The 20,645-nt window shown below is 37.5% G+C and overlaps 2 protein-coding genes across 2 annotated transcripts; both read left to right on the top strand.

Annotated features, from left to right (window-relative positions):
• Positions 1 to 339: 339 nt before the first annotated feature.
• LOC122648555 (NDR1/HIN1-like protein 1) lies at positions 340 to 13,396 on the top strand. The gene is made up of 2 exons (XM_043841768.1): positions 340 to 989; positions 13,374 to 13,396. The coding sequence occupies exon 1, from the start codon at positions 360 to 362 to the stop codon at positions 987 to 989; it is 630 nt and encodes a 209-aa protein (XP_043697703.1). The 5' UTR covers positions 340 to 359; the 3' UTR covers positions 13,374 to 13,396.
• On the top strand, positions 12,709 to 13,419 carry LOC122648556 (NDR1/HIN1-like protein 1). The gene has a single exon (XM_043841769.1). It carries the CDS (start codon positions 12,739 to 12,741, stop codon positions 13,363 to 13,365), a length of 627 nt encoding a protein of 208 aa, XP_043697704.1. The 5' UTR covers positions 12,709 to 12,738; the 3' UTR covers positions 13,366 to 13,419.
• The last annotated feature ends 7,226 nt before the right edge of the window (positions 13,420 to 20,645 follow it).

Below are 20,645 nucleotides of genomic sequence, written 5' to 3'. Positions count from 1 at the left end.
ACCTCCCTCTATTAGATGTACTTGACGTCAAGTACGCGCAGTGCAATTGAGAAGATAAAAATTCGGGATGGACACCACCAATTTGGATCCTCTACTACCACCTGACTGTTCTCCCTGTGTGGGTCCTCACAGACTCACACAGACACGGGATGCAATAACCGCCCCAACCACCGCCCGAGCGCCCTACCCACTGTACAAGTGGACTGGCTCATTATATGAAAGTCTCCTGCAATCGAAATTGATTTCTCTACTTTACTCTTACCTTAAAATACTTTCACTCCATCTCGAACCCTTTCTACTTCTTCTTCAAATCGTCTCTTTCTCTTTCAGTATAGAGGAAAAACACTGCCGAAATCGCCATGTCTGGGAAGGATTGTGGGAACCATGGGACGAAGAGGAAGAAGGTCATAAGGAGACTTTGCTCCGCCTGCCTGGTGTTCGTGATATTAGTACTGTTCGTGATACTCCTGGTATGGTTGATCCTACGGCCGACGAAGCCCCAGTTCACGCTACAGGATGTGACGGTGTACCAATTCAACGTTACCTCTCCCAACTACCTGACATCAAGCATACAGGTGACGATACAGTCGCGCAATCCAAACGATAGGATCGGAATCTACTACGACAAACTGGACATCTACGCCACCTACCGTGACCAGCAGATCACCCTCCCCACGCTCTTGCTCCACCAAGCCTACGAGGATCATAAGGACATCAACGTATGGTCTCCCTTCATCTACGGCAACTCCGTACCCATCGCTCCCTATCTCGCCGCCTCCCTGAATCAGGACCAATCGTCCAGCTACATACTCATCCACGTCAAGGTCTATGGGAAGCTACGATGGAAGGTGGGAACCTGGGTTTCCGGTCACTATCGTATTAACGTCAATTGTCCTGCTTTTATCAGATTTGGGAATCCGGCCTCCGGTTACACCGTCAGCGCCGGTATCAAGTACCAACTTTCCCAGCCTTGCAGCACCGACATTTGAAAACAGAGGCGGCGGGGAAGGGGCGGAGACAGAAGGAAGATGGTAAGCTGACTTCACCAACCCCTGGTTTGCGGCGGAGGGGAGACTGGGAGAGGGTTGGGGTGAACGCTGGGGGCCTGGGGCGGGGGTATGAGCGGGACAGGTTGAGCAAGGGGCTAGTGAGGTTCTCATTGTGCAGCAAATAAAAGGTTAATACATGGAAAAGCAAAATGAACTATGATACTTCTTTTTTTTTTTTTTTTTTCTTTCCGTATGAAAGAAAATTCTATCAACAAAGTCCCGCAGGAATTAGAGTATTCGCTTGAGTATATTTTGAAATCGGTTCTGTGCCTCTTGTGTACCTGTGCCCTAACACAGCCCAGCGGAAAAGGATCGGTGCACCGTTGGTCCTTTTCGCCTTTCTAGGGGTATACTGGTCATTCCATATTGGACTGTGTCTGGGCACAGATACACATCACGCCACCCTTTTCCCTTTGAATTTAAAGTAGATAAGTATTTCCCATTAGTCTGCTAAATCTGAGTTATCAGCTAATTTCCGAAAAATCCTTTTTATTTGTCGTTAATGTTGGGGAACAGGCTAAGTTTGAAAAGCCTTCCAAACCGATAGATGATGGTGTAGATAATATCTATGATCATAAATTTGAAAATTTGATTATAGTTTGAAAATCATGTTTTTTCACTGGAAATTATTCTATCCAATCGTGGCAGAAGCTGGAGCGTCCAGCCCTGCTAGACGATATCAAAAATTAGGGTGGGGTGATCATTTCATAGGTGGGTTCTATTTCGTCACGATAAGATAGGAGCTAGGTCATTTCAATCGAACTTGCTTTTCAAAAATCTCGTGACTTGGCCCAGTCAAACCTAATCAAGACAAGTCACGTTTTCTTATTTTAAAATATAAATGTATATATTAGTAAAAAAATATAAAAACATAAAGATATACAAAAAAAAAAAAACATATCAATTAATTTGTTGTTTGTCATTGAAAAGTTTGATAGAAAATTCTTGAAGCTTCTTTATATATGTTATGAATTCATCGTTCATCAAGTTTTATCTGTTTATAATTAACTGTAATAGTGGTTCATCACTGGGAAAATAGAAATGGAATCCTCCCCTCATCCTCTACAACGTGTGTGCCTAGAAACATGCAGATATGCATGTGCAGTGCAAGTGATCAAGTGAGGTAGTTATGTGGAATTAGGGGTCTAAGTAGTTGTGTGAAGTTAGGAGTTTGTTAATTAATAGTTGCATGTACATAAGATAGTTGTGGAGATCGTTAGAGTACGTGGGAAGGCCGATGTTGCGTAGTTGTTATGTAATTGTAATACTTCTTTTAAATATCATTATACGTAATGGAATCCGAAGAATGAAAATTGTAAATTATTTATTGAGTCTATCTTGAGAAGGTGATTGGTGGCCTCCAAATTACGTCGTACGCTAAGCTTCGTCTATAAAGCCAACCTTATCATTTCCTATTTTATCTCTTTTTTCTTATTTTCTTTTCAATATATTTGTTACGTAAATCCCTCATCCCAAAAAAAGGATGGGACAAACAATGGCAATGAAAACAAAATGATGATCACCTACCTCAAGTCTAAAAGTTGTCTCCAAACTCTGCTACCTAACTCCGAAGTTCTCTTGCAATTATTGTATGTTCTGGCAACTATCGTCGAAATTCAACAATGACGTTTAAGAAGTTGACATCTAGTCTTCTTGTCATTCTCAGAATACACAGGAATGATGGTTGTTCTTGTGTGTACATCAACCAAGGCTAGAACCTCTTTCCCTATTATATTCCCATAGATACCCACCATCACAACAGTTACCCATTAGGATAGGGAATCTAACCACCTATTAGCAATTCCCTTAAGTGAAGTGGCAATTGGGCTACGTCAGCCAACATTTTCCCACTTGACCTAAATTTCTGCATGCCAAGTAAAAGGGGTGGGATTCATTCCTCAATGTGATTGATTAAATAGATACATATTTTTCTTGTAGTACGGGTTTTATATAGGTCATTTTGTACACCATTTACTACAGGAATATTTTGATAAACAAATGCAAAGAGTCACTGTTCTTAGCCATCAACAAGTTGTAGAGGGATTTAGGGTTTCATTTTCCCTCAATGAATTATTGAACATGATGACTTGAGGGTTTTTACCATTTTACTCAAGTGGAATAAATTCAACGGGGGTTTTTAAAAAATGACTAGACTAGTCAAATTTGTTGTGACTCGAATGAGTTGGGACCGATTCTTGTCATTTTTACTTCGGCCCAATCTACATGATTTTTTAACAAGGTTTTGAAAATTTTGATTCGACTCGAATAACTTGCCCCAGTCAATATATAGTTTTCCAACTGTTTTGACATCAATGAAAAAACCGCAACTACCCACGTAGTAAATATTGGCTTGTCCAAATCGATCAACTTTTTTGTTGGGGGTAGGATTTCTTGTATTTTATACCTATATACGTTTTGCTATGAATTTAAAGTGAGGGTATTTTCTAGACAAAATGAGGAGATCGAATTTGTAACCCTAATTCTCTATTGTTATTGAAGTCGACTCCTTAATTTGCATCAACCAACGGCATTGCAACATCCATCACTTATGCATTAGTATAAATAATTAATCTTATACTCAATCAAATTAGGAGATAGGAGACCAATTAATCACATTAATTAAGGGATCGATGAGCTAGTACATACCTCATGACTATCCCTGCTAGCTAGCTAGAATTGTTTTTATCTAGTCATTGATGTTGAGGTCTAAAGCTATAAACACTTGATATATGGGGTCAATGGTCAACCAAGTCTGCTGCCGCCCCAACCGATTCAATGACTCCGTGTCAAAGTGTATGGAGGTGCTCCATGCATTTAAGTCCATGGGGGTAGTAGACTAGTAGGTTTTCCATCTTTGTTTTGATCAAATAAAACAATAAAACACTTCATATATGTGGCTCAAAACGATGGACCATAAAATATATTTTATCCATCTTCAATTCTTCATATAGAGCCGTGGAGACTGGTGATAGGAAGGAATAATCTTTTTATTGTATTATTGTGCTTTCCTTGTCTTCTCCAATCATCTCTCCTTTTTTTTATTTTTTTTAATCTTCTTGGGAGTCCTTTTCTTCTCCTTGGTTTTTTTTTTTTCTATGCAATTTTCCTCTTTCTTTTTCAATAAATACGCTAAACCCTTCCATTGATGTCTTACTCAATCATATTCACTTGAACAAAGCTCACAAAACCATGCTTGATGGTATCTGAAAAAGACAGGTTTCTTTGATTCCAGATATCCCTTTCTTTCCTTTTCCATTTCTTCTTTTCTTCTTTTTAAGTTTTGGGGTTTTCCTTCCCTTTAGAATCTCCCACCACTGAAGGGTTCTTTCTCTGCTTTATTCTCTCTTTCTTCATTTTATTTTATTTTTTTGTCCTTTTCATTAGCGAGATTTAGTGTACCGTGTATGTGTGGGAAAGAGAGAGAATCGAAGCTTGATTTTCATGAAATCCACCTGAATATTAGGGATTTAAAGGTTCAAAGAAGATCTTGTTGGGACTTTATGGGAGACTGATGAGAGTGAGTTTAAGACTCAATTAAAGAGGATAAAAAAAAAACATTTACTCTTTTTTGTAGGGGTTCTCTACTGCCGAGCTGTCCTTACTGTCGAGTGCCCCAGATACAGCAAGGCAGTGAAAAGACTACCTTACCCCTGCTCGACGGGACTCGGATCCCTTACTGTGTATATCCATCCTTCTCCTCTCTTGTTCATATTCTTCTTCCCTTACTGTGTATATCCATCCTTCTCCTCCCTTGGTCATATTCTTCTTCTTCTTTTGGCTACAGAATTCTAAATAAAAGTTGGGTTTACTGGTAGGAGAACATGGGACCTACTGATTTGAAAATTCTTTTAACATGGTCAAGAACATGTGGTGTGGACAAAGAGTGTGTGTGTGGCCTTGTGGGACACTATTTCTTCACCCAACCACTCTCTTTATTGTGATAATTTGGAAAACTAAGAATTAATATGGTCGGGCAGATCAGTTGCACAAATCTCTTAGGGAATTTCCTCGTTGCTTCTTTCCTCCCTTATGACTTCCAATTCTGTCTTTTCTTTTCTGATATTTTTTAGGGGGGGTGAGGGGTTATAAATTTATTGAGGTTATGGTGAGAACAAGTTAGATGGGATTTGAATTCTTTATAATGTAGAACATGTTTTCTACGTTGATGAACCTGCGTTGGACGTGAGAACTGACCCTTGAAAGCAGGAACAAGAATATCTCCTTTGAACCTTTTGGTAGTTGATTAATTAATGGTGTGCTTTATTAATTAATAATCTTCACAAATTATTATTATTATTATTTTGATAGAAAACAAATTATTTCTTAAATCATAGACCAGAGTCATCTATTTTGCTATCTTATTCGATATAAATGCTTTATAATTCATAATATATATTAAGAACTTCCAGAGAAAAAATCATTCTATTTGGTTATAAAATTAACAAATCTGAATGGCAATTTTATGTATTATATAATATTATTATTTCTTGCAGAACACATCTCATCTATAACTGAGCAGGATCCATACCCAAAGAAACTGTAACCTTCAAGTAATTAATGCAAATTTAATTAATCCATTCAGTTAAGAAAAACCTACAAGCTCGGGTTGGTCATTATCAACTCGAATAGCTAGACTTGTCCCCAGCCCAACCTTAAAAGGATGGAATTTGGGAGGGATGGATGAAGATGAAAATGAAGAAATATCTAATCAAAAGCAATGATAATGAACAATTTAAACCAAGGGTGTTGAGTCACTATTAGCATCTGACAATGATATTAAAACCCAAAAAAAAAATAAAATGTGTCGACCTAAGTGATCTAAAGGTACTGAGTGGAAGGGCCATTGATAAAACCCCTAAAAGTTACTTTAGGGATAACAGACTGATCTTTTCCAAGAGTTCACATCAACGGAAAAATTTGGCACCTCGATGTTGGCCCTTTGCCACTTGGGGTTGTAGTATGCTCCAAGGGTACGTTGCATAGAAATTGAAAAAATATATCATAATAGGGATGATTAAAATTTTTTTTTATTTTTTTTATTTTTTATTTTTTAATTTTTTTAATTTTTTGGTTAAGGGATGATTAAAAATTTTAAGATTAATAAAAAGATATGGGAGCTTAATGGGCAAAAACATTAATATAAATATATATATATGTGTGTGTGGCCATGAGAGAAAGTTAGGTACTGACACTATCTCTATACGTAGTGATTGGTTGGAAAGCGCTTGTCCTTTTAAGTGCCACAAAACTGTTGGTCTAATGGGGTTGGGCCTCCTTGATTGATTATATGTCCCTTAAAAGCCAAGTCTTAAAAAAGAGTACCCCAAAATCAAGTTGCCAAAGTAGTTGCTTTCACGATTCACACTCAAAGATGATTGAATGGAAAGGAATCCTCTAAGCCCATCATGGGTGTTTCCAATAATACATGCATGCATGCATGTGACCACACCCCCATTAACTCTTAATTATCTTTCAATGCATTGCGTCAATTGGTGGGTGTGGGAAGTGGAATCTATTTTCTTATTTTATCCCAACAAAATCTTGGCCGTTGATCTTGACCTGAAAGTTACAGGTCTGGTGTGAATTGTGATAAGCCGGCCAGGTCTTTTTTTTTTTTTTTTTTGTCGGTCCATGAAGAAATAGATGATCCATATTGGTGGGTGGGGTCCATGAGTACGAGACGGGTCTACCGAGGATGATAGACCTCATGAAGTAAGTCGTTCTCATTAATGGTGGGGTCAATTGTAAAATTAAAGAAGCGAACCTGCAGCAGTTGTTGGACTTGGAGTCTTTCAATTGTTTCTTTCTCTCCTTTTTCTTTTTTTTTTATTTTTTTAAAGTAATCGCTATTCGCTACTACTTACTACTCTAAGTAGACCACCATCCACTGGATGTGGACAGTAGTTTTTAGTTTTTAGTTTTTCTTCATGGCCTGTAAAAAACAAAAATGGACCACCTAGGGTTTGTTGGTGTTCAAATTTGGTAGATTCATTGTCTATTTCAGTTTTTATTGATCATATGTCATGTTTCAATTTTATTTGGTTTGCTATTTGTGAAAAATGATTAAGAATGTAATACAAGTCAGACATTTTAGTAAAATTTCATACCTAATTATAGGAAAAAATTATATAGTATATAGAGGGTTATATGGCATTATAAATGAATAATTTAGAGAAGAAAGCAAAAGAAAATTCTAGCTTGATCACATGATCTGGTGAACCAATATATATTTTTGTTAAATTACTTAGATATAATTTGAATTCTTACACCCTGATTAGTAATCTCTTGATTTGTATGTAAAAAAAAAAGATATTCACTAATAAAATTTTATTTTAAATTAGTTTTTTATTTGAATTTTTGTTGATTTTAAAATAAATTTAAATCAAAGATTCAAAATACCTGTCTAGTTTCCATCACCATGCTATGTTGTATTGTGGCATTATGAGATGAGGCACAGGTACATGAGTATTTTCTTCTTGGGTGATCTAGTATTTATAATGAAAAGAAGGAGTGTCCATGTATAAACATACCGCTTAATGTATTGACAAAACATATACCTCTTAGATGAGTCACATCCCTTAGGCCTCATTTGTTTGATGGGGATTTAGGTGGGGTGGGAGAATTGGGGTGGAAAAGTGCTGATGTGGCACTTAAAAATCCCACCCCAACCTAAAAAAATTCAGGGAATAACATTAATTGCTTTGTTTGCTGATGTGGCACTTGAAAATCCCACCCCTATGTTATCTAAAGTCCTACAAAAAATAAACGACTTTGGTTATTGTCCATGAGAAAATAAAAATCTCACCCGTATTCCCCAATCTACTATACTATGGGACCTAATCCCACAACATTCCCACCTCATTTTTCACATCAAACAAACAGAGCCTTAGTGAAAGGGTTAGATATATGACTCTTAGATGAGTCACACCTTTACATGTACAAAGAGATATAAATCATACTCCTACTTATGTGGAGAGACATCTTTACATACTTGGAAGAGTATGAAGACATGTCTCTACCTATAAGAGACATATCCAATGTAAAGTTGTACTTTTTAAAAGACACATATATTTAGACGATTGATCATGATTAAGGATTCAGAATTTTCTATAGACATTTAATCATAGTCGTACAAAAACAGAAAGACAACCTTTAAGACAAGTGAGTATAAAAAAGGTCTTCCTAATATAAATAGAGGGGTGGCAAGCATCCCAACTCACTTAGTTTGTGTTGCTCTCTCTCTCTCTCTCTCTTTGTTTTTCTTGTGAGCAGAAGTGTGTGCTTTAGTAACAATATATTTTTCCCCCAAGGTCCATCCTTGTGAGTTTTATATTGCAGTATTGATAACTATTTATCTTTTTAGTTTTGAGCACAACTCTGATGTACTCAAAGGGATACAATAATCGATTACATGCCTACTCCCGAAAGCCCTGGAAACCAACAGGTTGTTATATTTTAGAGGTTATTTTGTATTTAGCCGGTTGTGTCATAGGGGGAAAGTGTAGAATTTAGGAGAGTATCAAGTGGCACATCTCAGTCTACATTCTGGGAACATATATTGTGGCATTTACCGAGCTCAATGTATACTGTTTTATTCTCTCTTTTGTTTTCAAGTAAAAAAAATATATTTAGGGAAGCAGTTTTCTGTATGGGAGTGTGGCCTACGCCAGCACTCCCATGAGTCTATCTCTCTCCTCCTTAAAACAAGGTGGCAGAAGTGTCTTTTCACATGGGGAGGAGAGAGATAGACTCATGGGAGTGCTGGCATAGGCCACACTCTCGGACAGAGAACTTTCACCCAAAAATTTATTACGTAGGAACAACCAAGAAAAATTTGAGCTCCAAGAGACCCTATTGAGGGACCTCCGAAAATTAGCAAACTTATGAGCTATTTAGTTCATTAAGTTCTTGTCTTACTAATAAAAGAAAGAGAAAGACAATCAAAACAAAGTAGATAGGTCTTTAATAGAGCATTGATATTCTCCACTATAATCCAATCTCCTTTGATTTTCAAGTTAAGATAATGAATTAGACTCCTTGCATCATGTTGTATAAAGTGGGAAAGCCCAAAAAAATACCTCTTCAGGGTCTAATCATAAACCTGTAGACATTAGGTGGAAATGGCTCAAAGGTATATTAAGCCACATGGAAGATCTAGATAATGGATGAGGGACTATACCTCTTGTAACTCCAAACATCGCCATAAATCACAATAAAGGTTAATTCTCTTTAGCCTCAAACATGGTTCGTGACCTTGATATCGGTTGGATCGGATCGGATTGGGATTGGATTGGGATCGCTCAAACTCGGGCAAACATGACACTTCCGTCTCTGTTTTCTTATATAAAAAAAACTATTTTTTTTTTACACTTTTACCGCTATCCGTACAGTTGGATCGGATTAATATTGGAATCGATCTTGACAGATACTAACCCGATCCAACCAAAATCGACCGATCCGATCCGATACCTCAAACTATGGCCCCAAAGATTGGGCTAGTTTTAATCCTCTGGTGGAACTGAGCACTTCAGTCTTTTGAAAGCGCATGGAGAGCATCCCACGTGCAATGACCTAAGCAGATTATTGAGTCATTTCCCTGATTGATACCCTTTTTTAAACTTTAAAAAGAAAAAAAAGTAAGAGAGAAAAGACCTTTCTATATAGGAAATAGGAAATATGTGGGCAAACTAACTTCACATGCTCTAAAAGAAAATATCTATTTGTATGTGGAAAATATTTCATGGAACATGCCTGGTTCCCAAAACTGAAGAGGTTTAGAATGGATTTAGTAGGAAATATTAATTACTATGTGGTCATTATTCATTTAAGAAAACAGATCCAAGAAAATTTTAAGAAACTTTTTTTTTTCTTTTCTTATGTATGACCCCAATCCAAATCCCCTCTTTTTTTCTAAAGGAAAAAAAATCAGAAAAATGATGTATACATTATTGATTGTATACATGCATACTCTCATACTTTCTCTCTCCTCCTTGACCATGTGGGCTCGTATACAAATTACAAATCGTCAAGTACTCCTATGCACTCGTTTGTATGACATAGAAGATGTCAATATGTAGATTCTTTTCTCAAAGATTAAAAAAAAGAAATCTCTCTGAGCAATCTACAAATACTACACCTCCTCACATGAATTATTACATAAATTTAAAAAAAAAAAAGACTAGACACACTATTAGTGTACCATAAGCTTGCGCCCACTATTTATATCTTTCTCTTTCTCCTTTGAAATGAGCCCCTTGCCCTTCTTTTATGATATCCCATCCCACACCTCTATTGGTGCCGCCTACTAGTTTATCGCATATGGGCAATGTGCCTATCCCTCTCCCTTAAAAAAAAATAACGATTAAAAAAATTAGTGCGAGGGACTGCTTGCTTAGAGAACCCTTTCTCATAAAATAAAAGGTAAGAGATTGTTGTCTGGTTGTGTAGCGTCTGCACTAGTGCAAAGGCCAACAAAGAGTGTATGCAGGAGGAGCATTTGATCGAATGAGATTTTTAGTTCACTGGAGGTTGAGCAATAATTTCGTGCGATCTTGTGTCTGGGCGTAGGAACCACTCGACCAGTTAATATTTTTTATACGTAAAATAAAATCGAGAGATGGTAGCCTAAAAGGCAACGTGGCCTATGTACCAACAGGAAGCTAATGGGGCCATGTGCAGAAGCATAAACAAGGATGAGATACTTGAGATTAACTGAACCTACTTGATCAAGCTATCAACAATACCATTGCTAATCCTAAAAATACAAAAGAAAGATCAGACCCAAAAAGACTACAAAGAATTGAGGTTGTTTATTTCACTTGAATGGAATTGTGTAAGGTTTTATTTTTTCTGGTTGCTTTGTGGGGACTCAAATTTTGTGGGGACTGGGGAGGGTGTTTTCTCGAACTCCATAAAGGAAAAAAGAAAAGGTTAGTAGAAAGTAGACGGGAGGTCGTCATGATAATGGGTCCCATGGTGGGGCAATGACGTGTCACCCACGGATTCTCTCACCAACCAAAGAAACGAACGGTCAAGAACTGCACTCATTATCCCCAAATCCTGAAGAAATCCCACACAAAAAATCAACAATATCAAAAGATCAGTTTTCCCAATGAAAATAGAAAATAAAAAATAAAAAGGAGTTAAACTTTTCTAGACTTCTAGACTTCTACTTCCAACCCCCCAATCCCCACAATCGTCATGGAAAAGCCTAAAGTTAGATTAAGCTTTCCAAATTCCTAAAGTTGGATTAGTATCTCATAATCTGCTATAAAAAAAAAAAGTATCTCATAATCCTTTAAAAAATAAAAGGTCAATCCTGTCCTTTTAACTGTCGCAATAATAAATTAGAGATTATTACGACCGTAATTGTAATGGACTACTCCCCATTCTGACGAAAATGCCCACCCGGCGGCGTCTGCGTCGGATCCGTCACTGTGATTTCGGGTGTTGTGTAGTTTGTCTCACTGCATTAGGCAACGATAATCCAACGGTCAGAATTTCATCCACGTGGATTGAGAACGTGGGGTGGTTTCGAGGTCCATTTTAATGGCCAAAGTACTTCTCCGATTCCAAAAAACTTAACAAGAAATTGGGATTGGAGGAGTATGTGACCCCGCATCTTGTAGTGTGTATAGTGACCATTTTACCCTCATGTGCTCTTGCAAAATGACTCACCCGACGACTTAATGGAAACGGTTCACGTTGACTACTACCCACCGACTGTACAAATTTCTTTCTTACCAAATCATACGCGGCCTATCAAAACAAACACTTAAAAACCATAATAACAGGGCAAATGATCTGGTACGTACATCACTTGCGCCACACCTTAAAAAATGCCACGTGTAAAACTCTTGAAGCCCTGCATAACCACATGATTTGACTACATTTGGAAGCACAATCCGTAATCACATGGAGTACGTGGCGGCTGACACGTGTAACCCTGTTCATATCAAAGTTCAAACTAGCCAGAGTGGCTACAGTATTACATGCGGTCGATCTATTGTACTGTACAGGATGACTATCTTCCCTGTACTCTCTACTCTCTACTCTCTCTTCAGTGTAAACAAATGTAAACAACTCTAATCCCAATCAAAGAAAACATTAGGGTTTAGACGTTTGAGCGATTTGTAATTTATAACGTTAACAAATGTATTTAAATTTACTTTCCAGTATTATAATACATTAATACTACATCCATCCGTAGAGCTTCTAGGGTGTCTACAGTATTACACGCGGTCGATCTATTCTACTGTACAGGTTGACTATCTTCCCTGTACTCTCTACTCTCTCTTCAGTGTAAACAAATGTAAACAACACTAATCCCAACCAAAGAAAACATTAGGGTTTAGACGTTTGAGCGATTTGTAATTTATAACGTTAACACATGTATTTAAATTTACTTTCCAGTATTAATAATACATTAATACTACATCCATCCGTAGAGCTTCTAGGGTGTCTGGAGGAAAAGGAGTAAAAAACCAAAAAAATAAATAAATAAAAAATTGTCTACTTCTCATTCTATAAAAGTCTCCTTCCATAGAAATCGAGTTCTCTAGTTTTACTCTTACCTTACAATACCTTCACTCCTTCCGGAACCCTTTCTCCTTCTTCTTCTTCTTCTTCCGCTTCAACTCGTCTCTTTACCTTTCAGTATAAGAGGAAAAAATCCTCTGGCAAAATCGCCATGTCTGCGAAGGATTGCGGGAACCATGGGATGAAGAGGAAGAAGCTCATAAAGAGAATTTGCTCGGCCATCCTGCTGTTCGTGATATTGGTTCTGTTCGCAATACTCCTGGTATGGTTGATCCTAAGGCCGACGAAGCCTCAGTTCACGCTACAGGACGTGACGGTGTACCAATTCAACGTTACCTCACCAAATTACCTGACATCGAGCATACAGGTGACGGTACAGTCGCGCAACCCAAACGATAGGATCGGGATCTACTACGACAAAATGGATATCTACGCTACCTACCGTGATCAACAGATCACCCTTCCTACGCTCTTGCTCCAAACCTACGAGGGTCACAAGGATATCAACGTATGGTCTCCCTTCATCTACGGTAACTCCGTACCCATCGCTCCTTACCTCGCCGCCTCACTGAATCAGGATGAGTCGTCCGGTTACATACTCATCCATGTCAAGATCTATGGGAAGCTCCGATGGAAGGTCGGAACCTGGGTTTCCGATCACTATCGTATCAACGTCAATTGTCCTGCTTTTATCAGATTTGGAAATCAGGCCTCCGGTATCACAGTCAGCGCCGGTATCAAATACCAACTCTCCCAACCTTGCAGCACCGACATTTGATCCTTCCTTCCTTCCTTCGTTCCATCTAATCAAACTAGCCTTAGGTATTTGGTATTATTTACTTTCTCTCCTCCTGCTCTCTTATTAGGCTCACGCAGTTAAGTTTGTTTTTACTTTTTTTGTTTTTTTTGTTTTTGGGATTGAAATTCCTCTCTCTCTCATCTCTATATGATAAGGGGTATAAGGGGAAATTTATAGATATAATTTGTACATTTTCTTGGAAGAATAAAATGAGGGGAAAAAATATAGACAGAAATAGGCAAGATTTCAACCGTCCTGCCAATTAATTTGTTTTCTATTGTTAATTTTTGTATTTGAATATAGGTAAGTTAACAGAAATTAAAGTCCCATTAATGGAACCTTTTTTATTCCTCTATAGCCAATGAGGTTTTTTTTGTCTTTCATCATGGATAGCCTAAATTAATGATAAGTATATTAATTATAACTTATTTGTACTTATTAAAAATTCCATGTATTTATTGATCAACTCTAACCTCTGTTTGTGTAGATGAGTGGTGTTAATGTAACAGCGTACGTTCTGGTTTGTGTTTTGTATTATTAGTGGTTTGTGGGATTGTATTAGTATCTTGGTAAAGTAAAGTATACGCTTTTTGTCTTCTAGTGGGAGAACTGAAACTCTGACAGTGGGAACTTCTGATTTCTATCAAGGGCATTTTTTGGTAATAAAACTAAGAAGTTTGTGTGGTCAATTTGGTATGGAATAAGTTATGGAAATTAAATCCCTTGCCTATGGCCTACGGGTATGGAACAGTGGGAAAGCATTATTGTATACTTAGAGGATAGAGTAATTAAAGTAAGGAGTGATGTTCTCTGTCCAAGAGCGCATTGGAATGAACATATGGGGTGGTCATTTCGGTCATTTAAGGGGATGAAGTGGAATGATTATTTTGCACATTCTCCATGTGTTTGGGCGCATCCTGCATCACCAGTGCAGAGAACATTTTCTCTTAAAATTAATAATGACCCTAGATGAGTTCTAATATAGGAGAAGGAAAACTTTCTCCTTCAAAGAGGTTTGGTCCTACCAAAATTGAAAATAACAAAAAAAAAAAATTCATTAAATAATATAAGTTATAACTTTTCATAGGGATGTGTGTGCCCTGTGCAGACATAAAGGGGTGCGAAATGACTACTCTACTCGTCATGAATGGTGAAAATGATTGCCCTATTGATGTCACCATTGATGCCATCATGCACATTCTCATTGGCTCTGTGCGTGCATAGGGGTCATGCTCCCTCATAGAGAAATCTTCCTCATAATGCAATTGGTTACAGATAAAATAGTTTTTTTGATGCCCGAATGGTGATTTTATTAACTCACAACCCCAAAGGGCAGGAGCTGAGAGAGAGAGAAGCGTTTGGTAAGTGGCACAATCAAATTTTCTAAAGTTGGGGGGGTTGTAGGTTGTATTAGCTTTCGTGGGGTGATGAAAACCTCACCTACTTCTGTTCACTGAGTAGTCCAAGATCAAACTTTGAATTATTGGAGTTTAGGTGATGGGGGTTGGAATCATCTCTTTGCCTTCCTTCCTTCCTTCCTTAGTTAGTGATGGTCCCTTTCACCCCCTGCTCCACCACAGGCCACCACCTATTTAGTGTTATTTTTAATTAGTGCGAGGAAACTGGAAAGGGATATATATGGATGTTTCTTAATCACCTCTCCTATCCATCCATGAATCGATCTCTACCTGTCATTCATTCTTCACTACTTCTTAATGCTAATAATGAGATTAATTATCCTTAATTTCTTTCATGGGACAAAATTAATATCACTGTTGTATAGGTCTCATTCGGTTTCTCTAATACACTGTTTAATTAGTTAATAACTTACCACAAAGCTTTTTTTGATAGGTAAGATTATTAAGCTCTCTTATCCAAAAGTGGGAAAATGAATTGATTAAACACCTAACTAAAAAGATTCTTCAGATATTTAAAGATAGGAGAAAAGTATAAACAGCCAACCTAACATATATATATAGTCCAATAATTAGGAGGGCTGCTGCAGGTTTTTATTTCTAAATTTGTCCCATTTTTCTTTTTTAATACCTCAAGATCTGTCTCACATGCGTGGTTTTAAAATTTGGATCGGAATTGATGATTTGATCAATCAATTCGACTCGAAATTTATTGGGTTCGATTTCGAATAAACCCAATTCTATACATACCGAGTCCGATCGAGGTACACCAAATTAACTGTATGTTCATATATAGGATACCTAACTGACTAACCTCTCTCCCTAGGTAATGGGTTATGACCTAACCCCCGATACAACTCAACAGGCCGGTATATCTCAATAATTGAACAATTTTTCTAGGACCCGAGTTTCTCTCCACTCACGGTGAATGGGATCGATTCCATTCATCGCGGGGCAGGAGAAGGCAGGAGGGGGTTATCGGGAGGACATTTTGTGAATAAACTAATTAAAACCCCCATAGGGATTTGTAAACCCTAAAATGGTAGGTGAACCGTCCTCTATGGGTGGAGGGAAACTTAGTCCATTTCTCAAATTGGCAGGTGGACTAGTCCCAACGCACTTGTGCACCACACGGCATACAACGCACATCGTGCGGCTGGGGAGCTCTGATCCACATGCCAACACACATCCCGATGTATTGGCGTGTGGATCAAGGCCTCCCCAGCTGCATGATGTGCGCTGCACACCGTGCTACGCGGGAGAGGAGCCCAATCCCTCAACCCATCAACCCTGACCTGTTTGTATATGTACATTTTCAGAATCAGGTCAAGCAGTGCCATTGCAAAAGCCTCAACCATTGAGTGTTTATTCTGAATACGGAAAATTCAAGACCATGAAGGGGTTATGTCCTTTCTTGATCTGGCTCTTTCTATCTACTCAGATTTTGCTGCCTCGTGACTGAATATAAGAGCATTCCTAAGATGGGATGGGCTTAGTTTAAATGTAAACAAAAACCAACAGAAAAAAAATGGAAAATGATAATTGTTGGAAAAAGCCAAGCAGAACTTGGACCATTATTTCTTGAATTTTTTGTCTATAATTATAATTAGTTAAAAAATTCTAATGAAAAATGAAAATCAAACATAATGTAGAAAAACGTAGAACAGAGAGCAATCAATCATACAACCATAACATAAGGACACGTGATTTAGCAAGGTGTCTACATCTACAAAGAAACGAGAGCAGTTTCACTAGCAATGGAGAAAAAGTTACAAGCTCTCTTCCTCACATATCTCTGTGTTTACAAAGAATTCCTAGTAAATTTAGTAACCCTCATCATTATCAATTTATAAAAAAAACAAAGAGATACAATTTTCCTACGAATACAAGAGAGCAACCCTCAAAAGGATAGAAGCGTCACACTAAAGAAATGTGAAAATTAGGCGATGCAATTGAATTTGGCTTTAAAATTTGACAACTGACAAACTTTATTTGTATCCTATGTATCCAATGATTGTAATTACCACATCATTTTCCCACATAATGAAAACAAGTCTTTTCTCAAATAATCTTCAGTATCCTAAGGCTCTTTTTTGTTTTGGGGGGGGGGGGGGGGGGTTGCTTTACAATACATGAAAACCAACCAATTGAGAGCTAAGTGCCAATTGAAAGTTGATTGTTAGGTACTTGACTAATACACTTAAAGTTCCAGAGCTGATGGAACAAGTTAAATCAAGTCTTTTAACTTATTTTATATTAGACTGATCTAATCTAATGTCCATACACTAGATCGAGCCCCATTAGACACTCAACATTAATGAGGCAGATGTCCTACCAAAGCCTCTGTAATAGTATATATCTCAAAGTCTCAACAGTACTAATTATTTTATCTGCAATGAATGAATTGTCCGTGTCACCCACATATATGAATGTATGGAGGGAAAGAATCCCACTCCCTTCAATGTCCTTTCGAAACTTCCAAACACTCCCAAAAATACGACTCTATCCAACATTTCCTCTGTACTTGGCTTTCTCTTTTTTATCTTGTAGAATATAGAAGACCTGGCTGGATGGATGAGGCTGAACGAGGAATTCCTCTTAATGCTTTCTTCCTTCTATCCTTTGTCTCTCTCTCAATTTGAATTTCGGAACTCTATATAAAGTACATATAGAAGAGCTTTATCCTTTCGTCTCCATCTCCTATAAATATATAGATATGATAATCATGGCGCACTTCTGAGGATCCAGATCCTGTACTGTCAAGCTGCCCCATCTGTCGTGCTGTGCAGATATTGCAATGACCGCTTTACCCTTGCCCGAGCACGGGGGATCCAAATCCAAATCATCCACGTTATCTCCATTCTCCAGAAGATACTTTTTCCATATTCCACTTCTTGACCTAATTCCAATCACTTAAATATTTTTTTCTTCAAATTTGCAAATGAAAATAAATCTGGATTTTTTTTTAAAACTTTTCAAATAATTTCCAATTCAAAATTTGCTAACTATGAACTGGGTAGAGCCACTCAGCCTTTCTGATCCTTAATGGGGTTGGGCCTTGTTACAGGTACATTGTTGGGCTTAATAAATATTTTAGATTTGGTTGAAAAGTCAATGTTTTATAAACAAGTTGAATTGTTGATAATAAATCTTGTGGGAGGGTTACTTCCACGTTGTTAGTGTAAGAAACGATTTCATCAACAGAGGCCCACATGATTAAGGAGAAGAGAGTGAGAGTTTGGATCAAGTCCCCACCCACATGGGTACTAATGGGGACAGATCCAAACCCTCCATGGGGTGTGGGCCAAGGGTCTAGATTTGTCCCTATTGTCCCCATGTGGGGACCTGATCCGGTCTCGAAGAGAGAGTGTGTGAGGGGGCACTGGAAACGCTTCCCCAACTAATAGTGTGGAGAGATTTTTCCAATAAATCTTTTATATGTGGTTGAAATGTCAGTGTTACATATTTAGTCCACTTGTTGGATGCTCATTGGGCACTCATTGAACGCGTTCCTCACTGAAGAGGATCCGGATCCCAACTAGTGTATAAAGACATTCAAGGTCATGGGCCGTATGGTTGTGACTGCAACTGGAGCAGGGTAGCAGCCTAACCACGTCTAAATTTTAGCCTATTCGATATCTTGAAACCCCAAATTGCCCAGCGCAAGAAAAATCTAAATTCTAGCCAATCCGATAGCTTGAAACCCCCCTCACCAAATGACCCAGCCCAACCAAAACCTTCTTTCATATTTACAGGATATGGGCGTGGAGGCCCATAACTTAATTTTTTAAGCCCATAAATACTCGCCACATATCTGGATCTCATTAAGCTCAAAGGATGATTAGTATGTGGTAGAGGGAGGTATGGAAGGCAAGCAGATAGCAAGAAAGACAACGAACCTCAAAATCACCTTTTGTGAACAAGACTACAAGAGTACCGAAAGTAGGTTCGGTGCTGCATTCCAGTCCCAAACATATACTAAATGACTAGATGGGCTGGGCTGGACTGTCTATAAGCATTACATTGCTAACATTGTGGCTCGTTTGGTTGCAACTGACAAGGGAATTAAAGACTCCATTTGGATTCAAGGGAAATAGAAAGGGAAGGAAAGTGAAATTAAAACCTAATAACGTTGTGTCAATAATCATCAAAAAGTAAAAAAATTACAATAATATAACACTAGTAATATATAACAGAAGCATACAGAGAATCACATCAAATTGTGCCGAAATGAAAAAGCAAATAAAAATTTAATGAATTTAAATAAAAAACATAGAGCAATAATTCAAATAGAGTCATTACGAAGCAGCCCGGCGTAGATCCGGTCAATCCAAATTCTTTTCTTCTTGACCAATATTTTCCATATCAATTTGAGTAAGCAAAATTCACCTCTTCAATTTTTCTCACACCAAGACTCCCGCTTCAAGAGGAGTGGTGAAACCAGTGTAAGCCGATGGCAGAGAAATGCTTGGTCGTCATCGATTGTAAATGTCTACATTTCTTTCCCACATGGCCTGCCTCTTGGAGGTTTTCATCTAGTTATGAAGCAATCGATGAGAGCTTGACGGAGGGTGAGAAGGAAGAAGAGAGGGGGAGGAAAATTTTTTTGAAAAAAATTGTGATTGTTAAAAGTGTGGGATAAGGCGCAACAATGTAATTTCTTGGGCCTGTTGAATTTACATTTCTATCCTTCCTTGTGGTATTTCAATCTATTTAATGGTATGATTCCAAATTAGTTTAAAAATACATTTTTACCCTTCAAACTATATACTTTTTAGAATAAATCAAAGGGCAATGAAATGAAAACTTCAAATTCCAAATTCACCTATAGAGCAGCCATTCAGACACACAAAATGAACATTTCGATCAATCATTACCTTGATAAGATGCATGAGAAGTATAGTGGAAGTCATTAAAAAGGCATGCATTTGTCAAAACTAATGAATACACAATAGCACCATACGTTGGTGGCGTGATATTTGTTTATAACAATTCATTGCCCCAATGTACTCACCATAAAACATATACCAAACACATACACCACTATTACCAAAAAAAAGAAAAAAACACCATACACCATTTCAATTCTTTTCTTACATCTCTCAACCTATATGCATGTTGAATATAAGAATGTTATGATAATGAAAACTCGAATAGAAAGACTCAGGTATTGGAGAAAATCAATATATTATAGAAATCTAACTGGTACGTGAATTTCTATCATAGACCTTTAAGAATACTGTTTTATAAATCATCAATATCATATTTTATTCAATATTATTTAGTTTGGAACATACGACATAAAAATATTTAGTTGATAATATAGATAACATAATTTTTCCATAACTCTTCATACTTGATGTTGCATGATAATCTAACAATTATAATTAGGGCATTACAAATATGCATACAAAGCCAAATTTTGACAATGGTTAATTGCCAGCAAATAGATTAGGTGAGTAAGTGCATGTTTGGGGGAGCTTATTTGGTTTCAAACATAAAATTTGGAGTCACGTGGAGAGTCAAAAGACATCCAACAGAATTTGTCAAATTTGGAATCTTTTACACTTATGACTGCATAAACCCTTAAGCCTGCCCCACCTCTACTTATTGACTTCCTATAATTTTAGGGTTTTTTTTTTTTTTTAAAATCTTGGATTTTCCAATCAAGTGTTTTTTTATTTGGTTGAGAGGGTGAGAATTAACAACCTTGTCCTGAAATTTCGATTCGCTTGGAGTGTTGAATCGACTGTTTTACCGTTGGATCATTTTGCCACTCCTTGTGTCAGACGGCACGCAGGCCATCTGGCTGCCCAGCAGGATCCAAATTTGTGTCGGATTTAT

This window comes from Telopea speciosissima, chromosome 1, assembly GCF_018873765.1.
Source record: "Telopea speciosissima isolate NSW1024214 ecotype Mountain lineage chromosome 1, Tspe_v1, whole genome shotgun sequence".
NCBI classification, from domain to species: Eukaryota; Viridiplantae; Streptophyta; class Magnoliopsida; order Proteales; family Proteaceae; genus Telopea; species Telopea speciosissima.
Note: the sequence above shows the minus strand (reverse complement) of the source record. Positions and strands in the feature narration are given on the sequence as shown.